Source organism: Solea senegalensis, linkage group LG15 (genome assembly GCF_019176455.1).
Source record: "Solea senegalensis isolate Sse05_10M linkage group LG15, IFAPA_SoseM_1, whole genome shotgun sequence".
In the NCBI taxonomy this organism is placed as follows: Eukaryota; Metazoa; Chordata; class Actinopteri; order Pleuronectiformes; family Soleidae; genus Solea; species Solea senegalensis.
This window is the reverse complement of record NC_058035.1, coordinates 10,952,418-10,962,736: the sequence shown is the minus strand read 5'-3', so window position 1 is coordinate 10,962,736 and position 10,319 is coordinate 10,952,418. Positions and strand designations below refer to the sequence as shown.

The 10,319-nt window shown below is 41.7% G+C and overlaps 1 protein-coding gene across 2 annotated transcripts in view; it reads right to left on the bottom strand.

Annotated features, from left to right (window-relative positions):
• Window positions 1–457: 457 nt before the first annotated feature.
• The window catches only part of ptk7b (protein tyrosine kinase 7b), a 67,059-nt gene continuing 57,197 nt past the window's right edge, over window positions 458–10,319 (bottom strand). The window contains exons 8-20 of one of the 2 annotated variants that reach the window (XM_044045971.1): window positions 9,831–9,967; window positions 9,166–9,301; window positions 8,457–8,576; window positions 8,003–8,152; window positions 7,486–7,633; window positions 6,728–6,855; window positions 5,900–6,103; window positions 5,222–5,383; window positions 4,862–5,094; window positions 4,698–4,778; window positions 3,428–3,579; window positions 3,123–3,301; window positions 458–2,351 (exon numbers count right to left, since the gene is read on the bottom strand). In XM_044045971.1, the coding sequence (XP_043901906.1) occupies window positions 2,191–2,351; window positions 3,123–3,301; window positions 3,428–3,579; window positions 4,698–4,778; window positions 4,862–5,094; window positions 5,222–5,383; window positions 5,900–6,103; window positions 6,728–6,855; window positions 7,486–7,633; window positions 8,003–8,152; window positions 8,457–8,576; window positions 9,166–9,301; window positions 9,831–9,967 (1,991 nt within the window). In that variant the 3' untranslated portion in view covers window positions 458–2,190. The remainder of the gene's footprint in view (window positions 2,352–3,122; window positions 3,302–3,427; window positions 3,580–4,697; window positions 4,779–4,861; window positions 5,095–5,221; window positions 5,384–5,899; window positions 6,104–6,727; window positions 6,856–7,485; window positions 7,634–8,002; window positions 8,153–8,456; window positions 8,577–9,165; window positions 9,302–9,830; window positions 9,968–10,319) is intronic. The other variant, XM_044045972.1, reaches the window with a different exon arrangement.

Below are 10,319 nucleotides of genomic sequence, written 5' to 3'. Positions count from 1 at the left end.
TACATCACCCCCTAGTGGTGAATTATAGAAGTTAGTGCATGTCCGACATGTTTCACCACACCTTTACCTTATTCAGTGACACAAATGAGAGGATCTCTGAGCTGCCGTCAGCTGTTGTTGACACTGAAAATCAACTTGAAGAGATAACATTACACGAAAACCAAATGCCATAAATAAAACTCTCCACTTGACTATGAAGTGACATTTTTACAAATAATGAAGCTATGAGTAAATCGAATCTCCTTTTCTTAGGACATTTTGGTTTAAAATGCACAACATGCAAAATACCACATTTAAAAGAGGATCTTCACCGCGATGTATCCGCAGTTTTATGACTAGAAAGTTGATTTTCAAACCAAGCTGAAAGAAAAACAAACAAAAACGCTGGAAACCGACAGTGATGTGGTTGTTGAAGACGCAGTGTCGTCATCCACAGCATTAATCACAGCACAATGGGTAAAAACACTGTGAACCTTTATTGACAGCAGCATGTATACTTTTGTGTATATCTGTGATTATTGTGAACATTTGCTGAAGCAGATTAAAAAAGAGGCCTAGGTGTGAGTGCCTAGCATTCATAAAAACAAGACTTTACACTAAAAACAACGTATAAAAAAACCAAGTTCATAAACACAGGCCATTGCATTTGATTAGATAATGTAAAAAAAGAGGGAAACAGTTAAGATAATCCTTCATTTCATTTACCAGGCACTTACATGAGTACTTGTGACCAGCAGTCACTCTTTTTGACCTCCTTTGTACTTTGTGTTAGCATATTCAGCTGGTTGACAGCTTGAACACACACTGATGGACCATGAGAATGAATACACATACCATCAGAGAAAGTACCTTTCTATTATAAGCATAGTAAAAAAACACACACACACAAAAAAACAACACAGGACCTTCATCATAAATAAACAGGCACCTGCAAGTCCTTCTACATGACATGATACAGATAAAGAGGAATATTCCTTTAAGTGAAGTTAGTGCATGGCTTCTACATTATGTACACATTGCCTGGTGTGCGGGTCCACTTTGCAACCTTGTACAAAAACAAGTGGACCGGGAGGGGAAACTGTGATTGGACCTCTGAAGATAGCGCTGCAGGCAACAGCTGCGTCCCTGCAACTGAGACGACATGATGATAGTAATGTGGAATAATGGGTATTCTTACCCACGGGTAATGACCGATAAGCACCTCAAAGTTAATACAAGAACAGAACACACTCATTACAAATGTACAAAGCCCATGCTTGTACAGTCTCATCCATTCATCATGTTCCTTGGCTATGTAGTAGATTTTTGTTCCTGAAGCGTCGTTATAACATTGAACAGACCTTCGTAGAAACCCACTTCCACTTCAAAAGTTCACCGAGTTGAGTGGTGTGCATGCACACAGACACACACACACACTCTGGAGAAAGGTGGCGAGTCCCTGATGAACAGAGTAGATGGTGTCTCCTCCAGACTGAAGGTGGTGGTGGTGGTGGTGATGGACCCAGGAAGCAGCTGACTGGATTGTAAGTTCAAGCAGAGCAGCTGAAAAAGTCTCACTCAACTCGAGTGTGGTTGAATGACGGAATATTTAGGAAACAAAGTCCACTCTAGTCACATTATATCCCACACTTTCTTCTTCAGGGCTCTTTTTCAATTTATAAGCAAATACTGAGGATTTAACAGAGCAGTGAACTTAAATTTCAGGGGTTTTCTTCTTCCAACTTCCAACCAATTTCTATTTAATCCGAGCAAATTACAATCCCCACAACGCAGTTGGAAATTTAGGTGAGTGTGTGTGTGTAAGAGGGTTAGAGGCACTAAAGGTTTGTGAGGCTCCATGAATCAAAGTGTCTCTGGGAAAGAGCGGCTACAGACAGACAGACAGGCAGGCAGGCAGGGTCACGATTAAAACCACAGACAGGAACTGGAGGGGAGAGTCATCCAAGGCAGACGTAAATTCCTGTCACTGCTTACCACAAGCCATCACGCACATGTGTTCCCACTGATATAGCAAAAGAAGTCTTATACACACACACACGTTTTTGAAATGCATATATTAAGTGTTTTTTCCTCAACCCTCTTCCCTGAAATGTGAGACTTGTATCCAGCATTTCTGTCTGTTGTTTGGCTCCAGGGAACGACATTGGTAAAAAAGTTCCTCTCTGGAGTCGGGGGGGGGTGACTGTTCTCTCAGACTTTGCTGTCAGAGGGCAGTTCTCCCAGAGCGTGGACGATGTCGGTGAAGGACGGGCGCTCTTTGAGGCTCAGCGCCCAGCAGCGCACCATGAGCTTGTAGATTTTGGAGGGACATCCGTCTGGAATGGGAAGCTTCAGCTTCCCCGTCTTCAGACCTAGAAGAGTGTAAACGGAGCAGAGAAGGAGGTTAAACTGAGAGGCTTCTTGTTCTTAAAGCAACAAAATGTAGGATTTCAAGCATCAAACAATGTCTCCAGGATCATTTAGATGATAGTACATCAACTTACAATGAAGGATGGCACTATATCACTTTTTTGTGTCTAATATCGATATCACAAAGTTGAGCATCAATCCGACAGTCATTTTACTGTCCATATTGTACATTATACATTCTATTTTAACTTTTGTTTGTGTTAATATCTTTATATATTGTACTTTTGTTTTGGTAATACCTGTTTATTATTTATTATGCTTATTTGTACTGTCTTTGCTGCTGTAATGATGTTAATTTCCCCACTAATAAAGGACTATCTTATCTTAACAACACATTTGTGCTGTAGCCATTTTAAGCTATTTCAAAGACATAATTCTCCAACTGTGTCACAAATATCTCATCTCTTCCTACAACAGCGTGAATGTCACCCACGTCCAAGCCTGAGCTGGTCTGCATCACTATGGTACACTAAGGGGTTTCGGGTGAGTACATGGCACAAAAACAACTACAAAATTAGACGACTTTACGACACATTAAATGTCTTAACTTCCTAAAGGAATTGATATTTTCTCACCCACCACCCTCTTTCTTAAATCTGTCCGACATTTAACGAGTTTTGCCAACAATTTCTGCAGAAATACCACCACACCTGGTTTTAATTGTGTGCTAAATCAAACCACTACATCATCATCATCATCATCATCATACTGACCTTCCAGCACCTCATCATCGCTGAGTTTAGTATACGGCATTTCCCCGTGACTAAACACTTCCCACATCAACACTCCAAAAGCCCACACATCAGACTTAGTGGAGAAGTCGTCCTCAAACACAGACTCTGATGGGAGCCAGCGCAGTGGGATCCAGGCCTGTCTGTAGTGGTAGTACTCGCTGTGTTCATATACACAAGAGAAATGGTGAGGAAATGAAAACAATTCACATTTGTCAGGATGAAGACTGAATTTCATTTTAATGAATTAGTTTAATGTGTGTGTTTGTTTTTTTATTTTTACAAACCTGTTGTAGACGTCTTTGCTGAGGCTGAGCGATGACACCTTGACACGCCTGTTGCTGTTGATCAGACAGTTTCGAGCGGCGAGGTCTTTGTGAACGAAGCGGTGATTGGAGAGATGCTCCATCCCATGAGCCACCTGAGCACAGATGGAAACCTGAAATGGAGACAGAAAAACACTCAACACAGGATCTGTCAAGGTCTGTCAAATGTGTCAAGTCACTCTTTATTTATCTGCCATATAAGAAGAAACTACTGAAGTGGCAAATCGGGAGAATCAAGAGAATTCCCAGTGGACTGTTTACCTGTTGGGTCACTGCTCTGGATGGAAACAATATAACCATAAAACCATAATCTGTGATATAAAAGTACATGTGACGTTCACGTGCGACACAACCAGGCGAGTCAAGGTTGAGAGAGGCGATGAGACTCGATCATATCATATCTTTCATACTCTATCCAATGAATATGATGTTATGATGATGATTGATAGATAGATTAAATATTTAATGCCTCAGTAAATTGAGTATGTCTTTATTTTAAGTATAATATGATTAATGTAAGTCATCTATTATCCATTGTTTACATTGTAGATTCAAATGAAAATAGCTCTGAAAGGTACATCAAAATGAATCTATCTTGTTAATATTCATGTCGTCCAATCGGCTTTATTAGGACAATATATTTATTAGAATATGTTAAACTGAAATGATGAAATAAATCATTGGTCAAAGTTCTGTTTCAGAACCGATGACGATGAGTCTGCTGCTGAGAGAAGAGGAAAAGAGAGCGGGACGGAGACCAGAGCAGACCAGCAGCAAAGACATCATTTATATTATTTAATGTTTGCTTATACTCTGCCTGTTAAAATATGTCCATACTAAATGCTCCATGACAGTACACTTCAACTCATTTGCAATAAAAAGTGGGCTGGTCTTGGGCATGAAACTCCTGGGCTGAAAATTGGCTCCACTCCGGCCCTGGTTGCATCACTTCAACATTTTGAAAGAGTTCTCGTTGCCTGGCAACCTCACAGCGATGACAAAAGTCTTCGACATTGTCATAACTCCAACTAAACCCACCACTTCTCATTTTTCTCTCTCTCCACAGAACACATTATGTAATAATTAGTGAGCAGCCAGAAAAGCTGTTTGCCATGTTCAGTCTTTTATGCTTCGTTTCACTAACTGTCTCCTGCTTTTAGCTTCCTACTTAATATGCAGGTGTAAAGAAAGCACTGTTTTTGAAGGAAATGCCAGGCTATTAATGACTTACTTTGGTTTTGGTACTGATGGGCTGAGATTTGACCTTGTCGTCCTTGTTTTTGGAAATTCTCAGGAACTGCTTCAGGTCTCCCTGGTTTGAAAAAAGCGAAACAAGAGCATGACATTAGAAACGAACACATGTATTAAGATGATAAAATGCTTTGGTCTACTAACCAGATCATAGTACTCTAAGATGGTGTAGTGAGGCTCTGCCTCCCTGCACAGGCCCAGCAGGCGGACAACGTTGGGGTGGCTCAGCTTGCCGAACATTTCAGCTTCGCGGCGGAAGTCGAGCTGCAGCTGTTCATCTCTGGTCTGCAGGCTTTTCACCAGCACCACAGTTTCCTCCTGGCCCTCTTCAATACCCATAGCTTTGGAAAGCAACACCTCACCAAACTCCCCTTTACCTGAAGAAACATCCACACACACCACGGAGGAAATGTCAGAGCAGAGGCCCAAAAAAACAAAAACATCAACGCCAGACATGTTTGATGAGACGGACACACAAATATGGCACAGATTTAACAAGTTTACCCAAAGTGGTGATTGTCTGCAGGTTTGCCCTCGGAAAGTGGAGCTTATCGTTGTTGACATGGCTGTGCCGTTTCTCCGTTGTTGCCATGGTACCCATGTTGGTGAGTGCCACCTCTTCCTGGATCTCAGCAGTGGTGTGGCCATTTTGTTGAACAGCTCCTCCTGAAGAACATGACAAACACACAACATCATCAATGTTCAGTGCACTGAGATATGTGGATCCACAAAAGAAACATACCAACTCCATGCGATCACTTATTATACTGGTATATTGACTATTTAAAGCAAACGTCTGGTGATTTCTTTTGATGTTTATGTCATTCATGTGAAAACTGGAAAATCTGAGAAATTACCCCAAAACATTTCATGAGTGCTTCTTTATGTTTTCAATCCAAATCCAACCTGTTTGCAGCTGTCTCACTTTACTAGTGCAATGCTGCTGTTGCCTCCATCTGTCTTTAAAAACAAATCACTTCCTGTGCACAGTGTGGGGAATGTTACACAAGGTCTAAACACTGCCATAGTATTCTTAGTATTCGTAGTCAATGATGTCAAATTTATCTTTATCTTATTGCATTTTAAATGATAAGTACAATACCAAGGATAAACACAAGATGGCAGCAGATATCTGCTTTTACAGCTGCCCCATTAACAAGGATCTCCATCAGACATTCATACCATTGAGGCACTCCATCTCTGGCTCCTCTCCGTCCTGGCCCTTCTGCTGTCTCTTGGCATTGCGTCTCTTCTTGCAGTAGAACATGAGACCCAGCACTACAATGATGTAGGCCACAGCTGCTCCCACCGACAGGCCGATGGTTTGGATCATCTTGTAAGGAGCCTTGTCCTCGTCCAAATCATTGGAACTCATTGGTTTGTCTGCTGGACAGAGGCAACAATTATGGCCGACTAAAATACGTTATCATTTACACACCCGCCTTTAATCAACACAACATCTTCTGTTACATGATGAAACCACATTTTGTTGCTTTTGAAAGTGAGAGCAGGAAAAGTGGATGCAAGTAGTTAATGTGGATTACTTTGTCAGATCCACCACTTATTTACTTACTGCAGTCATAACCAGAATAACTCACTTGTGAAAAATCACTTGTGTCAAAGCAATTTGTGAATTTGCCCCTTTCACAATTCCACACACTGATCATGAGAAACTACAACAAACATTTAAATCCACGCGTCTCCTACTTTGCACTAATGTAGAATACTGTGCTGCTAATTGTTGCTACTGCAGACATGGAGCCACAGAGTATGAAGCATTATAAGATCTAATGTCTGCCCCATTTCCATCACCTTAGAGACAGCTGTGGCGTCAGAAACACGGAGGTGGTTATTAACCTGTCGAGATGAATGACAGGTGAGGGGGAGGAGCTTGAATCAATGCCTTCATGCTACACTTTGCTATCCTGGCTTATGACCCACGTGTGCACCTTTGTACCTGATAAAGGAAGCATGTGTGAACATGTGTGTGGTGTTGTTTGTTAAACTCACCCACTACATACAGCTGAGCCACGCGGTCTTTGATGCTGCAGCTGTTTCCGGCTACACAGGTATATCTGCCCGTGTCATCCGTTGTGACATCTCTAATCAACAGCGAACCATTATCCATCGTCTGGAACCTGAAAGAAGGCAGAGGTGTGGATGTCCAGGATTCATTAGTAGAAAGACACAATCACATGGTAACTGCTCACACAACACACTGATAAATCCGACATGTTCTCGAGCAGATACGATCTTTGGCATAAGCAGCATCAATATATGGTATTTCAATGTTTGATTTAAAGATGCGCAAGTGAAGAACAAAGAGAGAAGAACAAATGCAGCAGTTTAACGTCAGTGATGATATTCGGAAGCACAGATGAAAATTAAAACAGGATTGGCTGAATGATGTTAGGAGAGTAGACGGAGGAGAAAGGAAGTGGATATCAGACAGATCCTGAAGTAGCTTGAGTGACCAATTTTGGCTACTGAAAAGAGTATCATGTAAAAATGTGCTGATATATCCATAAACAAAAAGGGAAAGACTTAGTAAATTTTGCAAGCCAAAATAATGATGTGATCACAATATTTTCATTAGTGGAATTTGGAAATGTTTTCAAAAAAAGGCGTGAATGCGTTTCTGTGAAGAGAAAGACAGATTTAATGAATGTGAAGAGTTGTACTAAATTACTGTGTGTAAATGAGTAAAAGTAATTTAAGAGGAGACATTAAACAGCAATCATTTCAATTTGGAATGTGGTCTCATTTACCTCCTGTTCTTACTGATGTCCAGCATCTTGTCTTTAACCATCCAGTGGATGTGAGGCTCTGGGTCACCAGTGGCCTGACAGTGAAGGATGGCTGTTTGACCTTGGTACACCGTTGTATTCTCTGGCTCCAATTTAAAGCGAATGTACACTATTCAAGCACAAGAGATTAACATTAACACATGGACTTACACAAATACTCATTAATACAACACAGAAACAATAAGTGGGCCATAACATCTCATCTACAATCTGTGGTGACTGTGGTTAACATCCTCTCAGTTACTCTACAACCCAAAAGCAATTCATTGCTGGGCTATAAAAAGAACCAAGAACTCAGTAAATGCTGCTGTTGTTTTTGCCACTTGGTGATAATGATCATTGACTTGTCTTCTCGTGAAACCACTCTCAGTAGTGCAGAGACCACAAGTACATCTGATGTGGTACTGATGACTAACGTGACCGCGTGACCCTCTCTTTTAAAATCCCCTGTAATCAAGATGATGAGCGAGCAGTTTACCGGCCACGATGAGGGACACCAAGGCTCTTATCTCCCCCTGGAGGCTGTTGGACGCAATGCAGGTGTAGTTGCCAGCGTCACTTCGGGTGACTTTGGTGAAGTGGAGCTGGCCGTTCCTCTGCTCTACGTGCGGCGGTAGCTCGCCTCCGTCTGCAGGGGGAGACAGAGAGACGGGGGTGTTGTGAGGGCTGGGTCTCTTTACCGCATAGTCAAGTGATTAAATGGACTCCATCATGGCCCATGCAATTGTAGGCATGAAATGATCCATGAGTTCAGTGCAGATTCAGTGCAGGTTTCTACATATTCCTGTGAAAACATCATTAGTCATTGTTAACACTGAGGGAATGAAGTGCACTGTTGCTTTTTGGACGATGTGTTTTCTTTTGGAGCAGCCAATCCCAATTTCATTGAAGCAAGTGTGAGCAAAGGTTAAGCCGGGGGCATGCACACCTACCTGCTTTGGTCCAGCGGATGGTGGGGCTCTCTCTGCCTTTAGCAGAACACTGGATGGTGATTGCATTATCCAGCTCCAGGCACTGAGAAGGCTGGGGGGTCGGGGTGAACTTAAGTTTCTCTGTAACACAAGTTAAAACACCACACACATAGTAAACACAAAGGGGTGGGGGTGTCAAAGCCTCTTTTGTGCGACTCGCGCTGCAGATGAAATGACACTAATCTAAGGTAAATCATGTTCAGACACATTCAGGCAAATGGGGCTATAGGCACACATGTGCACACAGATCTGCCGAGTACAACAAGTGAAGCCTATCTGAAGCTGAGATCATATAAACAGGGTTTGGCCAGACAAAACAGCGACATGTCAGGCTATCTATCACAGTAATTCTGTAGCAGCAGATAGGAATTTATCACGCAGATAAAAAGGGAGGCTACAATAAAGCTGCCGCAGACGAGCTGTATTTAACACCTTTGTGAGAGTTCTGCAGGACGCCCACAGACAGAACACGGCCATTCCCTGCTTATTTTAGGAAGCGCACACATGCATGCACACAAATCTTCTCTCAACACTGTATTACTCATTATAATCTGAATATGACTTCACTCATCTGATATTATTATTACAATAAAATTATTTCATCTGTGTGGGCATTAGTTTGAAATGAGTATGTATTTATTTATCAACAAATGATTCCCTCACAGCTTACCAAGAACAGTAACTTTAGCATGTCCAGACAGTCGGCCGCCTACTGTCTTGGTTTCACAGCCGTACATTTGTCCATCGTACACCTCGACGTTGTTGATCCTGAGGGTGCCGTTTGGGAACAGCTTAAAACGAGAGTCCTGGGGAGGGAGAAGAAGAGCACTTTCAGTAAAGCCATTATTATAGTTTTACTTGCATAACAATACAAATGAATTCAAAGGCGTGTAATTATTGACACCCTATGGTGAGACTGCAGAGTGCAGCAAAAAGGAGGAGGACTCCTCTTATCCCTCCTTTTCCCAGGTGCATAAGGGAACTAGTATGGTGGCTTTGTCACTCTTTCACAACTCTCTTCATTTCTGCACTCACTCTGTCCCGTTTCCTCCTTATCCTTGGTTGGTTTATGTATTGGGTTTGTGTCGTTGTGTGTTTCTGTTTGCATATTAAGCACATTTAACGTGGAACACACAGAAATTTATACTGCTGCAGAAACATTAGGGTCCAAGATGGCAGTGTCCATAAAGCAAGGTTTGCTTGCCTGGAGTACATATAAGAGGCTTAATCTAAAAAAATTTTTATTTTAAATGAAACAAACATACTATGGTGAGCATATCTAATTTCTGGCAATAAGCGCTGCTCAATGTAACACGCTGGTGTGTTTAAACTCACCTCAGGTGTGATCATGATGTTGTTGCGGAGCCAGGTGACCTCAGGTTCAGGGTTGGCCTGAGCGTGACAGTGAAGGTAACCTGGTTTACCTTCATCTAAGTGGCTGTCCTGAGGCCTCATCACCCACACAGGGGCAGCTGTGGACACACACACACATGCACAGAATTAAATCAAGACGCAACTTATATTGAACTGATTAATGTCTTACTTTCTTTTAATTCTCCAAAAACAATTGACCCCACATTTACCATTATGTAATCATAGTCCGTAAAACGTGTAAAAAAAAAAATGGACGTCATTTTCCTGTTTCCCAGTTGAAGCTAACCAAGAAGTAAGAATATATTAAACAGCCAGCAGGAGGGTGACCTGCTGTTGCAAAAATAAGTCTATTTGAATTTGTTCGTTACATCAGTAAACATTTTACTGAGGAGTTATTGGTCTCGATCACAACGAGTCAATTGAAAAAAAGAAATTGACTATAAAACAGGG